At 44.2% G+C, this 20,962-nt stretch overlaps 2 protein-coding genes across 2 annotated transcripts in view; one reads left to right on the top strand and one right to left on the bottom strand.

Annotated features, from left to right (window-relative positions):
* Positions 1-20,962, bottom strand: part of LOC124020297 (receptor-type tyrosine-protein phosphatase delta-like) — a 182,195-nt gene that overhangs the window by 84,049 nt on the left and 77,184 nt on the right. The window contains exons 3-4 of the mRNA XM_046335647.1: positions 18,335-18,411; positions 8,634-8,653 (exon numbers count right to left, since the gene is read on the bottom strand). The gene's annotated coding sequence lies outside the window, so the exon portion shown is untranslated. The remainder of the gene's footprint in view (positions 1-8,633; positions 8,654-18,334; positions 18,412-20,962) is intronic.
* On the top strand, positions 62-20,502 carry LOC124020296 (integrin beta-3-like). The gene is made up of 2 exons (XM_046335646.1): positions 62-136; positions 19,873-20,502. Exons 1-2 carry the CDS (start codon positions 62-64, stop codon positions 20,500-20,502), a joined length of 705 nt encoding a protein of 234 aa, XP_046191602.1.

Here is a 20,962-nt window from a genome sequence, read left to right as displayed (position 1 = left end):
GTATGGGTGGGAGGGCCAAGAGACCAGAGGAGGCAGAACAGAGTGCTCGGGTTGGGGTGCCATGACAAAGAAGAGCTTGGGCTGGGCTGGGGAGGAGCTGGTTCACGAGGACAGAGAAGAGCTTGGACCGGGCCCAGTGGGAGCTGGCTTCACGTATGGGTGGGAGGGCCAAGAGACCAGAGGAGGCAGAACAGAGTGCTTGGGTTGGGGTGTAGGGTTTGAACATAGCCTGAAGGTAGGCAGGGGCAGGTCCTCTTGCTGCTCCCTATGTAAACACCATGGTAGTGGATGCGAGCTTCGACTGGAAGCCAGTGGAGTCTGCGGAGGAGCGGGGTGACATGGAAAGGTTGAAAGCTGTAGCGTTCTGGATCAGTTGTAGGCGTTTGATGGCACAAGCGGGGAGCCCAGACAACAGAGAGTTGCTGTAGTCCAGACGGGAGATGACAACTGCCTGGATTAGTGGAGTTGTCGTCTGTGATGGAGAGGTCTTTGAACGGACAGGTCTTCCACGGGAGGAAGAGCAGCTCTGTCTTGACGAGGTTGAGCTTGAGGTAGTGGGCCGACATCCAAGCTGAGATGTCTGCCAGGCACACAGAGATGTGTCACCACCTGGGTGTCAGAAGGGGGGAAGGAGTTGAGTGTCATCCGCATTGCAATTGATAGGAGACCATGTGAGAATATGACAGAGCTGAGTGACTTGGTGTATAGAGAGAAGAGGAGAGGGCCTAGAACCGAGCCCTGGGGGACACCAGTAGTGAGAGCACATGGTGCAGATACAAATTCTCTCCACGTCATCTGGTAGGAGCGGCCTGACAGGTAGAATGTAATCCAGAGGAGAGAGAGTCAGCGTTGGCAGTGTCCAGAGCCTCCGTGACACAGAGAAGAGCAGTGACCCGTCTTGAAGACTGACTGGTTTGGGTCAAGAAGATAGTTCTGAGAGAGATCAGAGGGGACACAAACGTTGTTCCCCCTTGCTGCTATTGGACCAGGTCTCTCTTGGAAAAGAGATGTATTATCTCAATGAGAAAAACCCTGTATAAATAAAGGTGAAATAAAATAAAAGATTTAAATGAAAGAGGGTTGATCAGAGACGCTCAAGTGTTTTTGTAAAGAAAAGAAAGGATACAGGTGTATAGTTCTTGACATCAGATGAGTCCAGTGTTGGTTTCTGGAGGACTGGAGCAACTCGGGACATTTTCAAATCAGAGGGGACACAGATATACAGTGGTCAGGGATGAGTTGATGAGGGAAGTGAGGAGGTCAGGGTGCAGGGGGTAGTTCAGTCTGAGTGGAACCAGTGGAGGTCAGGGTGCAGGGTAGTTCAGTCTGAGAGGAGCTGGACAAATAAGAGAGGAGCTGGACAGGTGCGAGAGGAGATGGACATGAAGGAGAGGAGCTGGACAAGTGAGAGAGGAGCTGGACAAGTGAGAGAGAAGCTGGACAGGTAGGAAAGGAGCTGGACAGGTGAGAGGAGCTGGACATGAAGGAGAGGAGCTGGACAAGTGAGAGAGGAGCTGGACAGGTGAGAGGAGCTGGACAAGTGAGAGAGGTGCTGGACAGGTAGGAAAGGAGCTGGACATGAAGGAGAGGAGCTGGACAAGTGAGAGAGAAGCTGGACAGGTAGGAAAGGAGCTGGACAGGTGAGAGAGAGGAGCTGGACATGAAAGAGAGGAGATGGACAAGTGAGAGAGGAGCTGGACAGGTGAGAGGAGCTGGACAGTGAGAGAGGAGATGGACAGGTGGGAGAGGAGCTGGACAGGTGGGAGAGGAGCCAGCTGTACAAGTGCGAGAGGAGCTGGACAGGTGAGAGAGGAGCTGGACAGGTGAGAGAGGAGCTGGACAGGTGACACACACACACACACACACACACACACACACACACACACACACACACACACACACACACACACACACACACACACACACACACACACACACACACACACACACACACACACACACACACACTTAGAGGCATCCAGGCCACAGGAGCTCCTCTCTGATGATTACAAATAATTGGTACTGTGGTTTTCAACAGCAGGGACCAATCACACTTGACTGACACTTCTCTATGAACGACCAGGGTGTGTGTGTGTGTGTGTGTGTGTGTGTGTGTGTGTGTGTGTGTGTGTGTGTGTGTGTTGTGTGTGTGTGTGTGTGTGTGTGTGTGTGTGTGTGTGTGCGTGTGTGCGTGTTTGTGTGTGTGTATGCGTGTGTGTGTGTGTGTGTATGCGTGTGTGTATCAGTGTGTGTGTGTGTGTGTGTGTATGCGTGTGTGTGTGTGTGTGTGTGTGTGTGTTTGTGTATCTTCTACAGGGTCTGATCTCTCATTCTGCTGAGCATCTCCTCCTAAAGGGTCTGATCTCTCATTCTGCTGAGCATCTCTTCTACAGGGTCTGATCTCTCATTCTGCTGAGCATCTCCTCCTAAAGGGTCTGATCTCTCATTCAGCTGAGCATCTCTTCTACAGGGTCTGATCTGATCTCTCATTCTGCTGAGCATATCTTCTACAGGGTCTGATCTGATCTCTCATTCTGCTGAGCATCTCCTCCTACAGGGTCTGATCTGATCTCTCATTCTGCTGAGCATCTCCTCCTACAGGGTCTGATCTGATCTCTCATTCTGCTGAGCATCTCCTCCTACAGGGTCTGATCTCTCATTCTGCTGAGCATCTCCTCCTACAGGGTCTGATCTGATCTCTCATTCTGCTGAGCATCTCCTCCTACAGGGTCTGATCTCTCATTCTGCTGAGCATCTCCTCCTACAGGGTCTGATCTGATCTCTCATTCTGCTGAGCATCTCCTCCTACAGGGTCTGATCTCTCATTCTGCTGAGCATCTCCTCCTACAGGGTCTGATCTCTCATTCTGCTGAGCATCTCCTCCTACAGGGTCTGATCTCTCATTCTGCTGAGCATCTCCTCCTACTAGACTGAGAGAGATATGACTTCACGCTGTGAAATAGTTCTATTTAAATAGTTCTATTTCACGCTTATTAGAACGTTAGAATGTTAGAATGTTAGAATGTTCTATTTAAATAGTTCTAACATTCTAACGTTCTAATAAGCGTGAAATAGAACTATTTAAATAGAACATTCTAACATTCTAACATTCTAACGTTCTAATAAGCGTGAAATAGAACTATTTAAATAGAACATTCTAACATTCTAACATTCTAACGTTCTAATAAGCGTGAAATAGAACTATTTAAATAGAACATTCTAACATTCTAACATTCTAACGTTCTAATAAGCGTGAAATAGAACTATTTAAATAGAACATTCTAACATTCTATTTCACGCTTATTAGAACGTAAATATTCCTATTACACACTTGTTATGGCAGTTTTGCGTCCAAAATGACACGTTATTCCCTATTACAGTGCACTACTTTGGACCACAGGACCTGGACTAAAAATAGTGCACTGAATAGGGAATAGGGTGTCATGTGGGACGGAGTCATACTTTTTCTGCTTCCGAATATTTCTTATTTTAGATCGTAATCTTTTCAGTTAGTTTCTCTTCATACCCCGTGGTTGGAGGGAAAGAGAGTCAGGGGAAAATGGAGAGAGGTTGGAGAGAGAGAGAGAGAGAGAGGTTGGAGAGAAAGAGGTTGGAGAGAGAGAGGTTGGAGAGAGAGAGAGAGGTTGGAGAGAGAGAGGTTGGAGAGAGAGAGAGGTTGGAGAGAGAGAGGTTGGAGAGAGAGAGAGAGAGGTTGGAGAGAGAGAGGTTGGAGAGAGAGAGAGAGGTTGGAGAGAGAGAGGTTGGAGAGAGAGAGAGAGAGGTTGGAGAGAGAGAGGTTGGAGAGAGAGAGGTTGGAGAGAGAGGTTGGAGAGAGAGAGGTTGGAGAGAGAGAGAGAGAGGTTGGAGAGAGAGAGAGAGAGGTTGGAGAGAGAGAGAGGTTGGAGAGAGAGAGAGAGAGGTTGGAGAGAGAGAGGTTGGAGAGGGAGAGAGAGAGGTTGGAGAGAGAGAGAGAGGTTGGAGAGAGAGAGGTTGAGAGAGAGAGAGAGGTTGGAGAGAGAGGTTGGAGAGAGAGAGAGAGGTTGAGAGAGAGAGGTTGGAGAGAGAGAGAGAGGTTGGAGAGAGAGAGTTTGAGAGAGAGAGGTTGGAGAGAGAGAGAGGTTGGAGAGAGAGAGGTTGGAGAGAGAGAGGTTGAGAGAGAGAGGTTGAGAGAGAGAGGTTGGGAGAGAGAGAGAGAGATTGGAGAGAGAGAGGTTGAGAGAGAGAGAGGTTGAGAGAGAGAGGTTGGAGAGAGAGAGAGGTTGGAGAGAGAGAGAGGTTAGAGAAAGAGAGAGTCAGGGGGAAAATGGAGAGAGAGAGAGGTTGAGAGAGAGAGGTTAGAGAAAGAGAGAGTCAGGGGAAAATGGAGAGAGGTTGGAGAATATAACAGGTATAGATTGACCTTACAGTGAAATGCTGAATATAACAGGTATAGATTGACCTTACAATAATTTGCTAAATATATATATATGTTTTTCATTATGGTGTAGAATTTTTTAAATATTTAATCAATGTTGAACTCTCTCTCTCTCTCTCTCTCTCTCTCTCTCTCTCTCTCTCTCTCTCTCTCTCTCTCTCTCTCTCTCTCTCTCTCTCTCTCTCTCTCTCTCTCTCTCTCTCTCTCTCTCTCTCTCTCTCTCTCTCTCTCTCAACTGGCAACCATTCTGACTAAAATGAGATAAAGAGGCAGAGTGTGTTTCTGTGTGTGTTTCGGTGTGTGTTGTGTGTGTTTGTGTCTCTCTCTATAGAGTGAATGGTGTATTATCCAGCCTGAGAGAGCTTGGATATGGTCCACAATTCAAGCCTTCAGAATACTGGGTGACAGTTGATGGAGTATTAACCCTGTAACCATGCGGATATATGCAGAAAAAAAGATTCCTCCTCCCCATCCATTCTCCTCCTCTTCCTCCATCCCATCCATTCTCCTTCTCCTCCTCTTCCTCCACCCCATCCATTCTCCTCCTCCTCCTCTTCCTCCACCCCATCCTCCTCCTCCTCCTCCTCCTCCTCCTCCTCCTCCTCCTCCTCCTCCTCCTCCACCCCATCCATTCTCCTCCTCTTCCCCTTCCTCCACCCAATCCATCCTCCTCCTCCCCATCCATTCTCCTCCTCCTCTTCCTCCACCCCATCCATTCTCCTCCTCCTCCACCCCATCCATTCTCCTTCTCCAATCTCTCTGTTCTACAACATAATAGCCAAGTTATGAGTGCTCTTCACAAAAACTGTGTGATTGTGTGTTCAGCTGTATGATCATGTGTGTTCAGCTGTGTGATTGTGTGTTAAGCTGTGTGATTGTGTGTTCAGCTGTGTGACTGTGTGTTCAACTGTGTGATTGTGTGTGTTTAGCTGTGTGATTGTGTGTTCAGCTGTGTGATTGTGTGTTCAGCTGTGTGACTGTGTGTTCACCTCTAAACCAGATATAAAACTGGACCTCTAAACCAGATATAAAACTGGACCTCTAAACCAGATATAAAACTGGACCTCTACACCAGATATAAAACTGGACCTCTACACCAGATATAAAACTGGACTGTTAAACCAGATATAAAACTGGACCTCTAAACCAGATATAAAACTGGACCTCTACACCAGATATAAAACTGGACCTCTACACCAGATATAAAACTGGACCTCTACACCAGATATAAAACTGGACCTCTACACCAGATATAAAACTGGACCTCTACACCAGATATAAAACTGGACCTCTACACCAGATATAAAACTGGACTGTTAAACCAGATATAAAACTGGACCTCTACACCAGATATAAAACTGGACTGTTAAACCAGATATAAAACTGGACCTCTACACCAGATATAAAACTGGACTGTTAAACCAGATATAAAACTGGACCTCTACACCAGATATAAAACTGGACCTCTACACCAGATATAAAACTGGACCTCTACACCAGATATAAAACTGGACTGTTAAACCAGATATAAAACTGGACCTCTACACCAGATATAAAACTGGACCTCTACACCAGATATAAAACTGGACCTCTACACCAGATATAAAACTGGACCTCTACACCAGATATAAAACTGGACCTCTACACCAGATATAAAACTGGACCTCTACACCAGATATAAAACTGGACTGTTAAACCAGATATAAAACTGGACCTCTACACCAGATATAAAACTGGACCTCTACACCAGATATAAAACTGGACCTCTACACCAGATATAAAACTGGACCTCTAAACCAGATATAAAACTGGACCTCTACACCAGATATAAAACTGGACTGTTAAACCAGATATAAAACTGGACCTCTAAACCAGATATAAAACTGGACCTCTAAACCAGATATAAAACTGGACCTCTAAACCAGATATAAAACTGGACCTCTAAACCAGATATAAAACTGGACCTCTAAACCAGATATAAAACTGGACCTCTAAACCAGATATAAAACTGGACCTCTAAACCAGATATAAAACTGGACCTCTACACCAGATATAAAACTGGACCTCTACACCAGATATAAAACTGGACCTCTAAACCAGATATAAAACTGGACCTCTACACCAGATATAAAACTGGACCTCTACACCAGATATAAAACTGGACCTCTAAACCAGATATAAAACTGGACCTCTACACCAGATATAAAACTGGACCTCTAAACCAGATATAAAACTGGACTGTTAAACCAGATATAAAACTGGACCTCTACACCAGATATAAAACTGGACCTCTAAACCAGATATAAAACTGGACCTCTACACCAGATATAAAACTGGACCTCTAAACCAGATATAAAACTGGACCTCTACACCAGATATAAAACTGGACCTCTAAACCAGATATAAAACTGGACTGTTAAACCAGATATAAAACTGGACCTCTAAACCAGATATAAAACTGGACTGTTAAACCAGATATAAAACTGGACTGTTAAACCAGATATAAAACTGGACCTCTAAACCAGATATAAAACTGGACCTCTACACCAGATATAAAACTGGACCTCTAAACCAGATATAAAACTGGACTGTTAAACCAGATATAAAACTGGACCTCTACACCAGATATAAAACTGGACCTCTACACCAGAGATAAAACTGGACCTCTACACCAGATATAAAACTGGACCTCTAAACCAGAGATAAAACTGGACCTCTACACCAGATATAAAACTGGACCTCTAAACCAGATATAAAACTGGACTGTTAAACCAGATATAAAACTGGACCTCTACACCAGATATAAAACTGGACCTCTAAACCAGATATAAAACTGGACCTCTAAACCAGATATAAAACTGGACCTCTACACCAGATATAAAACTGGACCTCTACACCAGATATAAAACTGGACCTCTACACCAGATATAAAACTGGACCTCTACACCAGATATAAAACTGGACCTCTAAACCAGATATAAAACTGGACCTCTAAACCAGATATAAAACTGGACCTCTAAACCAGATATAAAACTGGACTGTTAAACCAGATATAAAACTGGACCTCTAAACCAGATATAAAACTGGACCTCTACACCAGATATAAAACTGGACCTCTACACCAGATATAAAACTGGACCTCTAAACCAGATATAAAACTGGACCTCTAAACCAGATATAAAACTGGACCTCTACACCAGATATAAAACTGGACCTCTAAACCAGATATAAAACTGGACCTCTAAACCAGATATAAAACTGGACCTCTACACCAGATATAAAACTGGACCTCTACACCAGATATAAAACTGGACCTCTACACCAGATATAAAACTGGACCTCTACACCAGATATAAAACTGGACCTCTACACCAGATATAAAACTGGACCTCTAAACCAGATATAAAACTGGACCTCTAAACCAGATATAAAACTGGACCTCTAAACCAGATATAAAACTGGACTGTTAAACCAGATATAAAACTGGACCTCTAAACCAGATATAAAACTGGACCTCTACACCAGATATAAAACTGGACCTCTACACCAGATATAAAACTGGACCTCTAAACCAGATATAAAACTGGACCTCTAAACCAGATATAAAACTGGACCTCTACACCAGATATAAAACTGGACCTCTAAACCAGATATAAAACTGGACCTCTAAACCAGATATAAAACTGGACCTCTACACCAGATATAAAACTGGACCTCTACACCAGATATAAAACTGGACCTCTACACCAGATATAAAACTGGACCTCTACACCAGATATAAAACTGGACCTCTACACCAGATATAAAACTGGACCTCTACACCAGTTCTGTTGATTCTTTGATTCTTCATATTCTAATCAGAGCCTGATTTCGAGCTGTGATTAATAATGAGGTAGAACAGAACCCCAGCAGTACTCAGAACGTTGTAGGGTCGGAGTTGAACAGCTCTGTACTAAGGTACTGTATGTACATGCAGACAGACATCTAATGCAGAGCCACAATAACTCCATGTCATTACTGTGTTAATAGCAGGGTGAGTTTGTGCCCAGGTGTATAGTGGATTCATATGAAGTTTTTCCCCCAGAGGGCATTGATCACACACGCACGCGCGCGCACGCACGCACGCACGCACGCACACACACACACACACGCACACGCACACACACGCACGCACACACACACACACGCCGCCAGCAGAGGAAAAATGCAGAGATCTTACCTTCTTCCATGTTCCATGTTCTAACCTCAGACAGAGAAGAGAAAGAGATGAACAGAAAGAGAGAGAGAATATCAGTACAATTTCTGATGACACGTCACCTGTCCTTTATGTGAGTAGAGACTGAAGAGTCAATCACCTGTCCTTTATGTGAGTAGAGACTGAAGAGTCAATCTGGCCTGAGCCAGAACAAGATTCATTAAAGACAACTAGATGTCCTGATAGAGTAGTTTGTACACGCGTGCCTGTATCTCGTCTAGTTTGTGAGTAAGGTTGCATAAGGCTGGTAAACTCTCGTCCAAGTCTTCTCAAAAAATCTTGGTGGGAAAATTCCTGGAATAATGAGGGAATAATGAGGGAATAATGAGAGAATAAGGAGGAAATACAGAATCCTCCTACCAGGATTTCTGGGAAATCCTGCAAGACGACTTGTGAGAGATATGATGGTTAGTGTTGCGATGCTGCCATCTGGTGGTGGAATCATGTATTACACCACTCTAGTCAATTCCAACCACAGAGAACACTCATTATATTTTATAAAGGAGTTGGACCTTTAGACCAGGGTTGACCAAGCGTTTTCACTTGGGGTCCCCCTTTGCACACTCTTGGCATTCTCTCAGGCAGCCAGCAAGTGCTCAGCATATGTGGGAACTCCTTCAAGACCGTTGGAAAAGCATTCCTCATGAAGATGGTTGAGAGAATGTCAAGAGATGTTGAAAAGCTGCCGTCAAGGCAAAAGGCTACTTTGAAGATTCTCAAATATAAAACATATTTTGATTTGTTTATAATATGTTTTTTTTTTGGTGGGGGGGGGTTACTACATGATTCCATATGTGTTTATTCATAGTTCTGTTGTCTTCATTATTATTCTACAATGTAGAACATGGTCAATATAAAGTAAAAACCCTTGATTGAGTCGGTGTGTCCAAGCTTTAGACTGGCACAGTCCACGTCTAGATTATAGTTAGATTTAGTAATGGGTGGTGTTTATATAGGTAACCACTAGATTATAGTTAGATTTAGTAATGGGTGGTGTTTATATAGGTAACCACTAGGTTATAGATAGATTTAGTAATGGGTGGTGTTTATATAGGTAACCACTAGGTTATAGATAGATTTAGTAATGGGTGGTGTTTATATAGGTAACCACTAGGTTATAGATAGATTTAGTAATGGGTGGTGTTTATATAGGTAACCACTAGGTTATAGTTAGATGTAGTAATGGGTGGTGTTTATATAGGTAACCACTAGGTTATAGATAGATGTAGTAATGGGTGGTGTTTATATAGGTAACCACTAGGTTATAGATAGATTTAGTAATGGGTGGTGTTTATATAGGTAACCACTAGGTTATAGTTAGATGTAGTAATGGGTGGTGTTTATATAAGTAACCACTAGATTATAGTTAGATTTAGTAATGGGTGGTGTTTATATAGGTAACCACTAGGTTATAGATAGATTTAGTAATGGGTGGTGTTTATATAGGTAACCACTAGGTTATAGATAGATGTAGTAATGGGTGGTGTTTATATAGGTAACCACTAGGTTATAGATAGATTTAGTAATGGGTGGTGTTTATATAGGTAACCACTAGGTTATAGATAGATGTAGTAATGGGTGGTGTTTATATAGGTAACCACTAGGTTATAGATAGATTTAGTAATGGGTGGTGTTTATATAGGTAACCACTAGGTTATAGTTAGATGTAGTAATGGGTGGTGTTTATATAGGTAACCACTAGGTTATAGATAGATTTAGTAATGGGTGGTGTTTATATAGGTAACCACTAGGTTATAGTTAGATGTAGTAATGGGTGGTGTTTATATAGGTAACCACTAGGTTATAGATAGATTTAGTAATGGGTGGTGTTTATATAGGTAACCACTAGGTTATAGATAGATTTAGTAATGGGTGGTGTTTATATAGGTAACCACTAGGTTATAGTTAGATGTAGTAATGGGTGGTGTTTATATAGGTAACCACTAGGTTATAGATAGATGTAGTAATGGGTGGTGTTTATATAGGTAACCACTAGGTTATAGATAGATGTAGTAATGGGTGGTGTTTATATAGGTAACCACTAGGTTATAGATAGATTTAGTAATGGGTGGTGTTTATATAGGTAACCACTAGGTTATAGATAGATTTAGTAATGGGTGGTGTTTATATAGGTAACCACTAGGTTATAGATAGATTTAGTAATGGGTGGTGTTTATATAGGTAACCACTAGGTTATAGATAGATTTAGTAATGGGTGGTGTTTATATAGGTAACCACTAGGTTATAGATAGATTTAGTAATGGGTGGTGTTTATATAGGTAACCACTAGGTTATAGTTAGATGTAGTAATGGGTGGTGTTTATATAGGTAACCACTAGGTTATAGATAGATGTAGTAATGGGTGGTGTTTATATAGGTAACCACTAGGTTATAGATAGATTTAGTAATGGGTGGTGTTTATATAGGTAACCACTAGGTTATAGTTAGATGTAGTAATGGGTGGTGTTTATATAAGTAACCACTAGATTATAGTTAGATTTAGTAATGGGTGGTGTTTATATAGGTAACCACTAGGTTATAGATAGATTTAGTAATGGGTGGTGTTTATATAGGTAACCACTAGGTTATAGATAGATTTAGTAATGGGTGGTGTTTATATAGGTAACCACTAGGTTATAGTTAGATGTAGTAATGGGTGGTGTTTATATAAGTAACCACTAGGTTATAGTTAGATGTAGTAATGGGTGGTGTTTATATAGGTAACCACTAGGTTATAGATAGATTTAGTAATGGGTGGTGTTTATATAGGTAACCACTAGGTTATAGATAGATGTAGTAATGGGTGGTGTTTATATAGGTAACCACTAGGTTATAGATAGATTTAGTAATGGGTGGTGTTTATATAGGTAACCACTAGGTTATAGATAGATGTAGTAATGGGTGGTGTTTATATAGGTAACCACTGGGTTATAGATAGATTTAGTAATGGGTGGTGTTTATATAGGTAACCACTAGGTTATAGATAGATTTAGTAATGGGTGGTGTTTATATAGGTAACCACTAGGTTATAGATAGATGTAGTAATGGGTGGTGTTTATATAGGTAACCACTAGGTTATAGATAGATTTAGTAATGGGTGGTGTTTATATAGGTAACCACTAGGTTATAGTTAGATGTAGTAATGGGTGGTGTTTATATAGGTAACCACTAGGTTATAGATAGATTTAGTAATGGGTGGTGTTTATATAGGTAACCACTAGGTTATAGTTAGATGTAGTAATGGGTGGTGTTTATATAGGTAACCACTAGGTTATAGATAGATTTAGTAATGGGTGGTGTTTATATAGGTAACCACTAGGTTATAGATAGATTTAGTAATGGGTGGTGTTTATATAGGTAACCACTAGGTTATAGTTAGATGTAGTAATGGGTGGTGTTTATATAGGTAACCACTAGGTTATAGATAGATGTAGTAATGGGTGGTGTTTATATAGGTAACCACTAGGTTATAGATAGATTTAGTAATGGGTGGTGTTTATATAGGTAACCACTAGGTTATAGTTAGATGTAGTAATGGGTGGTGTTTATATAAGTAACCACTAGATTATAGTTAGATTTAGTAATGGGTGGTGTTTATATAGGTAACCACTAGGTTATAGATAGATTTAGTAATGGGTGGTGTTTATATAGGTAACCACTAGGTTATAGATAGATGTAGTAATGGGTGGTGTTTATATAGGTAACCACTAGGTTATAGATAGATTTAGTAATGGGTGGTGTTTATATAGGTAACCACTAGGTTATAGATAGATTTAGTAATGGGTGGTGTTTATATAGGTAACCACTAGGTTATAGATAGATTTAGTAATGGGTGGTGTTTATATAGGTAACCACTAGGTTATAGATAGATTTAGTAATGGGTGGTGTTTATATAGGTAACCACTAGGTTATAGATAGATTTAGTAATGGGTGGTGTTTATATAGGTAACCACTAGGTTATAGTTAGATGTAGTAATGGGTGGTGTTTATATAGGTAACCACTAGGTTATAGATAGATGTAGTAATGGGTGGTGTTTATATAGGTAACCACTAGGTTATAGATAGATTTAGTAATGGGTGGTGTTTATATAGGTAACCACTAGGTTATAGTTAGATGTAGTAATGGGTGGTGTTTATATAAGTAACCACTAGATTATAGTTAGATTTAGTAATGGGTGGTGTTTATATAGGTAACCACTAGGTTATAGATAGATTTAGTAATGGGTGGTGTTTATATAGGTAACCACTAGGTTATAGATAGATGTAGTAATGGGTGGTGTTTATATAGGTAACCACTAGGTTATAGATAGATTTAGTAATGGGTGGTGTTTATATAGGTAACCACTAGGTTATAGTTAGATGTAGTAATGGGTGGTGTTTATATAGGTAACCACTAGGTTATAGATAGATTTAGTAATGGGTGGTGTTTATATAGGTAACCACTAGGTTATAGTTAGATGTAGTAATGGGTGGTGTTTATATAGGTAACCACTAGGTTATAGATAGATTTAGTAATGGGTGGTGTTTATATAGGTAACCACTAGGTTATAGATAGATGTAGTAATGGGTGGTGTTTATATAGGTAACCACTAGGTTATAGATAGATTTAGTAATGGGTGGTGTTTATATAGGTAACCACTAGGTTATAGATAGATGTAGTAATGGGTGGTGTTTATATAGGTAACCACTGGGTTATAGATAGATTTAGTAATGGGTGGTGTTTATATAGGTAACCACTAGGTTATAGATAGATTTAGTAATGGGTGGTGTTTATATAGTCCACCACTAGGTTATAGATAGATTTAGTAATGGGTGGTGTTTATATAGGTAACCACTAGGTTATAGTTAGATGTAGTAATGGGTGGTGTTTATATAGGTAACCACTGGGTTATAGTTAGATTTAGTAATGGGTGGTGTTTATATAGGTAACCACTAGGTTATAGATAGATTTAGTAATGGGTGGTGTTTATATAGGTAACCACAATCTTTTCAACACCTCAGATAGGTGAATTGTAGTTTATATTTAGTCGTGTGACGTTACTAAGTCCTCAGAGAGGTGAAGTTATAGTTGATATTTAGTCGTGTGATGTTACTAAGTCCTCAGAGAGGTGAAGTTATAGTTGATATTTAGTCGTATAATGTTACTAAGTCCTCAGAGAGGTGAAGTTATAGTTGATATTTAGTCGTGTGACGTTACTAAGTCCTCAGAGAGGTGAAGTTATAGTTTATATTTAGTCGTGTGATGTTACTAAGTCCTCAGAGAGGTGAAGTTATAGTTTATATTTAGTCGTGTGACGTTACTAAGTCCTCAGAGAGGTGAAGTTATAGTTTATATTTAGTCGTGTGACGTTACTAAGTCCTCAGAGAGGTGAAGTTATAGTTTATATTTAGTCGTGTGACGTTACTAAGTCCTCAGAGAGGTGAAGTTATAGTTTATATTTAGTCGTGTGACGTTACTAAGTCCTCAGAGAGGTGAAGTTATAGTTTATATTTAGTCGTGTGATGTTACTAAGTCCTCAGAGAGGTGAAGTAGTAGTTTATATTTAGTCGTGTGACGTTACTAAGACTGGGTCCTAAATGGTACTGTGTTCCCTATGTAGTGTACTGCTCTTGACTAGGACCCATGTAGGGCTCTGGTCAACAGTAGTTCACTATAAAAGGAATAGGATGTGTTTGGGATGCAGGCTAAACCTCGCGTCTTACTCTTAACAAGACAGGAAGGCTCAGCCAAGCGTTCAAGAGCAACGCGTTCAATAATGAAACAGAATGAACACTTTGAAACAGCTGGGGAACAACACTCTCTCTCAGTCAGTGTGTGTGTGTGTTGTGTTATGTGTGTATGTGTGTGTGTGTGTGTTTGTGCGTTCAGTGTGTGTGTGTTCGATCAGTGTGTGTGTGTGTGTGTGTTCAGTGTGTGTGTGTGTTGTGTTATGTGTGTATGTGTGTGTGTGTGTGTTTGTGCGTTCAGTGTGTGTGTGTTCGATCAGTGTGTGTGTGTGTGTGTGTGTGTGTGTGTGTGTGTGTGTGTGTGTGTGTGTGTGTGTGTGTGTGTGTGTGTGTGTGTGTGTGTGTGTGTGTGTGTGTGTGTGTGTGTGTGTGCAACTGATGCATTAATTAAACTTTCATGTATTCTCTCTCTCTTTTTCTCTCTCCCCCAGACTCTCTCTCTCTCTCCCTCTTTTTCTCTCTCCCTCAGAGGACTCTCTCTCTCTCTCTCTCTCTTTTTCTCTCTCCCTCAGAGGACTCTCTCTCTCTCTCTCTCTCTTTTTCTCTCTCCCCCAGACTCTCTCTCTCTCTCCCTCTTTTTCTCTCTCCCTCAGAGGACTCTCTCTCTCTCTTTTTCTCTCTCCCCCAGACTCTCTCTCTCTCTCTCTCTCTCCCTCTTTTTCTCTCTCCCCAGAGGACTCTCTGTCTCACTCTCCCCAGAGGACTCTCTGTCTCTCTCTCCCCCAGAGGACTCTCTGTCTCTCTCCCCAGAGGACTCTCTGTCTCTCTCTCCCCCAGAGGACTCTCTCTCTCTCCCCCCAGAGGACTCTCTCTCTCCCCCCAGAGGACTCTCTCTCTCCCCCAGACTCTCTCTCTCTCTCTCTCTCCCTCTTTTTCTCTCTCCCCAGAGGACTCTCTGTCTCACTCTCCCCAGAGGACTCTCTGTCTCTCTCTCCCCAGAGGACTCTCTGTCTCTCTCCCCAGAGGACTCTCTGTCTCTCTCTCCCCCAGAGGACTCTCTCTCTCTCCCCCAGAGGACTCTCTCTCTCCCCCAGAGGACTCTCTCTCTCTCCCCCAGAGGACTCTCTGTCTAGTGTCTTTTTGTCTCTCCCCCAGAGGACTCTCTCTCTCTCCCTCCCGGAGGACTCTCTCTCTGTGTATTTCTCTCTCCCCAGAGGACTCTCTCTCTCTCCCCCCAGAGGACTCTCTCTCTCTCCCCCCAGAGGACTCTCTCTCTCTCTCCCCCCAGAGGACTCTCTCTCTCTCCCCCAGAGGACTCTCTCTCTCCCCCCAGAGGACTCTCTCTCTCTCTCCCCCAGAGGACTCTCTCTCTCTCCCCCAGAGGACTCTCTCTCTCTCCCCCAGAGGACTCTCTCTCTCTCCCCCAGAGGACTCTCTCTCTCTCCCCCAGAGGACTCTCTCTCTCTCTCCCCCCAGAGGACTCTCTCTCTCCCCCCCAGAGGACTCTCTCTCTCTCTCTCCTCCCCAGAGGACTCTCTCTCTCTCCCCCCAGAGGACTCTCTCTCTCTCCCCCCAGAGGACTCTCTCTCTCTCCCCCCAGAGGACTCTCTCTCTCTCCCCTCTCTCCCCAGAGGACTCTCTCTCTCTCTCCCCCCAGAGGACTCTCTCTCTCTCCCCCCAGAGGACTCTCTCTCTCTCTCCCCCAGAGGACTCTCTCTCTCTCTCCCCCCAGAGGACTCTCTCTCTCTCTCCCCCCAGAGGACTCTCTCTCTCTCTCCCCCAGAGGACTCTCTCTCTCTCCCCCCAGAGGACTCTCTCTCTCTCCCCCAGAGGACTCTCTCTCTCCCCCAGAGGACTCTCTCTCTCTCTCTCCCCCAGAGGACTCTCTCTCTCCCCCAGAGGACTCTCTCTCTCTCTCCCCCAGAGGACTCTCTCTCTCTCCCCCCAGAGGACTCTCTCTCTCTCCCCCCAGAGGACTCTCTCTCTCTCTCTCCCCCCAGAGGACTCTCTCTCTCTCCCCCAGAGGACTCTCTCTCTCTCCCCCAGAGGACTCTCTCTCTCTCCCCCCAGAGGACTCTCTCTCTCTCTCCCCCCAGAGGACTCTCTCTCTCTCCCCCCAGAGGACTCTCTCTCTCTCTCCCCCCAGAGGACTCTCTCTCTCTCTCCCCCCAGAGGACTCTCTCTCTCTCCCCCCAGAGGACTCTCTCTCTCTCCCCCCAGAGGACTCTCTCTCCCCCCAGAGGACTCTCTCTCTCTCTCTCCTCCCCAGAGGACTCTCTCTCTCTCCCCCCAGAGGACTTTCTCTCTCTGTGTCTTTTTCTTTCTCCCCCAGAGGACTCTTTAACTCTGTATATTCTCTCTCTGTCACTCTCTTTCCCTCTCTGTCCCCCCTCTCTCTCTCTAACCCTCTCCTCTCTGTGTCTGTGTGTGTGCGTGTGCGTGTGTGTGTGCGTGTAGGTTGTACTGTGTGTGCGTGTGTGTCTGTGTGTGTGCGTGTGTGTCTGTGTGTGTGCGTGTGTGTGTGTGTGTGTGTCTCTGTAGGCCCTGTCCTGTCTGTTATCAGCAGCACCAGTGTGGTGGACTGTCACATTATTGAATCACTGCTCTTTGGCAGAGGGGGAGGTGTTCTCTGACAGAGGGGGAGGTGTTCTCTCACAGAGGGGGAGGTATTCTCTCACAGAGGGGGAGGTGTTCTCTGACAGAGGGGAGGTGTTCTCTGACAGAGGGGGAGGTGTTCTCAGACAGAGGGGAGGTGTTCTCTGACAGAGGGGGAGGTGTTCTCTCACAGAGGGGGAGGTATTCTCTCACAGAGGGGAGGTGTCTCTCTGGCAGAGGGGGAGGTGTTCTCTCTCAGAGGGGGAGGTGTTCTCTCACAGAAGGGGAGGTGTTCTCTGACATAGGGGAGGTGTTCTCTCACAGAGGGGGAGGTGTTCTCTGACAGAGGGGGAGGTGTTCTCTCACAGAGGGGAGGTGTTCTCTCTCAGAGGGGGAGGTGTTCTCTGACAGAGGGGGAGGTGTTCTCTGACAGAGGGGGAGGTGTTCTCTGACAGAGGGGGAGGTGTTCTCTGACAGAGGGGAGGTGTTCTCAGACAGAGGGGGAGGTGTTCTCTGACAGAGGGGAGGTGTTCTCTCACAGAGGGGGAGGTATTCTCTCACAGAGGGGGAGGTGTTCTCTCTGGCAGAGGGGGAGGTGTTCTCTCTCAGAGGGGGAGGTGTTCTCTCACAGAAGGAGGTGTTCTCTGACATAGGGGAGGTGTTCTCTCACAGAGGGGAGGTGTTCTCTGACAGAGGGGAGGTGTTCTCTCACAGAGGGGGAGGTGTTCTCTCACAGAGGGGGAGGTGTTCTCTGACAGAGGGGGAGGTGTTCTCTGACAGAGGGGGAGGTGTTCTCTGACAGAGGGGGGAGGTGTTCTCTGACAGAGGGGGAGGTGTTCTCTGACAGAGGGGGAGGTGTTCTCTCACAGAAGGGGAGGTGTTCTCTCACAGAAGGGGGAGGTGTTCTCTCAGAGGGGAGGTGTTCTCTGACAAAGGGGAGGTGTTCTCTGACAGAAGGGGAGATGTTCTCTGACAAAGGGGGAGGTGTTCTCTGACAGAGGGGGAGGTGTTCTCTGACAGAGGGGGAGGTGTTCTCTGACAGAGGGGAGGTGTTCTCTCTCAGAAGGGGAGGTGTTCTCTCAGAGGGGGAGGTGTTCTCTGACAAAGGGGGAGGTGTTCTCTGACAAAGGGGGAGGTGTTCTCTGACAGAAGGGGAGATGTTCTCTGACAAAGGGGGAGGTGTTCTCTCAGAGGGGGAGGTGTTCTCTGACAAAGGGGGAGGTGTTCTCTGGAGACTATTCACTTTCAGCTGGACATTCTGTTTACACTTTATCTGAAGGGGTGAACATTAAGGCAGACATCATACCTACATAAGGAAGAGGGTTAAATAAACTTTGAATCCAACTATGCTGCACAATGTGCTTGTATATTCATTACCGTCATCATCACTCTTCATCACTCACCATTGTTAAGGGAGGCTTCCACTGTGTTGCTTCATCCTCGAGGAACGAAAGAATAAAAAAAAACTCCCAGAATTCCCCTGCAGGAAGAAGAGAAAGGTTAAAAGGCATTGGTTCTAGAAAGATGGAGGGGGATGTGAGATGGCTGCTCTCTTGAAAAACAGACTCTGTTCAGAACCCAGTAGATTTCTGTTTAGAACCCAGAAGACTTCTGTTCAGAACCCAGTAGATTTCTGTTTAGAACCCAGAAGACTTCTGTTCAGAACCCAGTAGATTTCAGTTCAGAACCCAGTAGATTTCAGTTCAGAACCCAGTAGATTTCTGATTAGAACCCAGAAGACTTCTGTTCAGAACCCAGTAGATTTCAGTTCAGAACCCAGTAGATTTCAGTTCAGAATCCAGTAGATTTCTGTTTAGAACCCAGAAGACTTCTGTTCAGAACCCAGTAGATTTCTGTTTAGACCCCAGAAGATTTCGGTTCAGAAGCCAGTAGATTTCTGTTCAGAACCCAGTAGATTTCGGTTCAGAACCTAGTAGATTTCTAAGCCCTGTGTGTGTGTGTGTGTGTGTGTGTGCTGTATTACACCAAGCATGGTAAATACAGCCACGATGTCTCTCATTGAATGTTGCCAACATCATCTCACTGAGAAAATAGAACCAGATGATGAATGAATAAGTCTGGCTTCTCTCCAGAAGAATCAACCCCTACTTACAAGGCTTAGCTTTGTAGGACGTTAGTAGTGCTTAAAGGCTGGCTGTGTGTGTCTGTGTGTGTCTGTGTGTGTGTCTGTGTGGTATGGTATATGTGTGTGTGTGTGGTATGGTGTGTGTGTGTGTGTGTGTGTGTGTGTGTGTGTGTGTGTGTGTGTGTGTGTGTGTGTGTGTGTGTGTGTGTGTGTGTGTGTGTGTGTGTGTGTGTGTGTGTGTGTGTGTGTGTGTGTGTGTGTGTGTGTGTGTGTGTGGTGTAGTGAGATAGTATTGTGTCCTATGTGGGTGGTAACATCATGAATAATCATTTCTAGGTGCTAGATATTACTCAGCAGTGCCCTACTTAAAAAATTCATGATAACTACTACTGAGCTAGAGGCCGTGAGAGAGAGAGACAGAGAGAGGAGAGGGAGAGGGAGTGAGGGAGGGAGTGAGGGGAGGAGAGAGAGGGGGAGAAGAGAGAAAGGGGGAGAGGGGGAGAGGAGAGAAAGGGGAGAGGAGAGGAAGGGGAGAGGAGTGCGAGGGGGGCTGCGGAGAGGAAGAGGGAGAGGAGAGAAAGGGGAGAGAGAGGGAGAGGAAGGGGGAGAGGAGTGGGAGGAGGGAAAGAGAGAAAGAGGAGACAAAATCATTGAGATTCTTGATTATGAAGACTAACCTCTGTAGTATAATACCAGTAGAATGAAGACTAACCTCTGTAGTATAATACCAGTAGAATGAAGACTAACCTCTGTAGTATAATACCAGTAGAATGAAGACTACTATAATACCAGTAGAATGACATAGCGTTCTCCTTGATGGCCAAAAAGCTCAATATTTGTCTCATCTGACCAGAGTACCTTCTTCCATATGTTTGGATCAACACCACCTGCCTGCCCCAGTTTGGCTACAAGCATGTGCTGTCTCTGACTGAGGAGGTGGGCCGCTTCACTGAGGAGGTGAAGAAACAAATTGTGTCCAGGAACAGAGATGCCCCCGAGGGAGGCTTCGACGCCATTATACAGGCTGCCGTGTGTAATGAGAAGATCGGTTGGCGTCAGGGTGCCTCTCACCTCCTGATCTTCACCACCGATGCCAAGACCCACGTGGCGCTTGATGGGCGCCTGGCGGGTATCGTGCAGCCCAATGACGGGAAGTGCCACCTCAACTCAGAGAACATGTACAGCATGTCTACTATCATGGACTACCCGTCACTGGCTCTGATCACAGAGAAGATGTCAGAGAACAACATCAACCTCATCTTTGCCGTCACCAGTCCTGTGGTGCCCCTCTACCAGAACTACAGTGAGCTAATTCCTGGGACCACTGTGGGCACCCTGTCCAATGACTCAGGCAATGTCATCCAGCTCATATTAAATGCCTATGTGGTCCCAGGAATGTATTTAAACGATACCAAATGTGTTTTTCGGAGGCATTTCAACATTAACTACCAACAAGTTCATTCGAAATCCATAAATATAACTTAGGCTGTTCATTAATGAAAGTAGAGTCGGCTACATTGAGAGATAAATGTACGACAGTAGACGTGACTCGAGTTAGGCACATTACTTTCTTTAGTGACAGAGGAGAAGCGAAGGACAAATAGAAGAGGACGGCCACCCCTCAGAGTCTGGTTCCTCTCTTGGTTTCTTCCTAGGTTCCTGCCTTTCTAGGGAGTTTTTCCTAGCCACTGTGCTTCTACATCTGCGTTGCTTGCCGTTTGGGGATTTAGGCTGGGTTTCTGTACAGCACTTTGTGACATCAGCTGATGTAAAAAGGGCTTTATAAATACATTTGATTGATTGATTGATAACCTCTGTAGTATAATACCAGTAGAATGAAGACTAATCTCTGTAGTATAATACCAGTAGAATGATGACTACTATAATACCAGTAGAATGAAGACTACTATAATACCAGTAGAATGAAGACTATTATAATACCAGT

The sequence above is a fragment of the Oncorhynchus gorbuscha genome, unplaced genomic scaffold, assembly GCF_021184085.1.
Source record: "Oncorhynchus gorbuscha isolate QuinsamMale2020 ecotype Even-year unplaced genomic scaffold, OgorEven_v1.0 Un_scaffold_801, whole genome shotgun sequence".
NCBI classification, from domain to species: Eukaryota; Metazoa; Chordata; class Actinopteri; order Salmoniformes; family Salmonidae; genus Oncorhynchus; species Oncorhynchus gorbuscha.
Note: the sequence above shows the minus strand (reverse complement) of the source record. Positions and strands in the feature narration are given on the sequence as shown.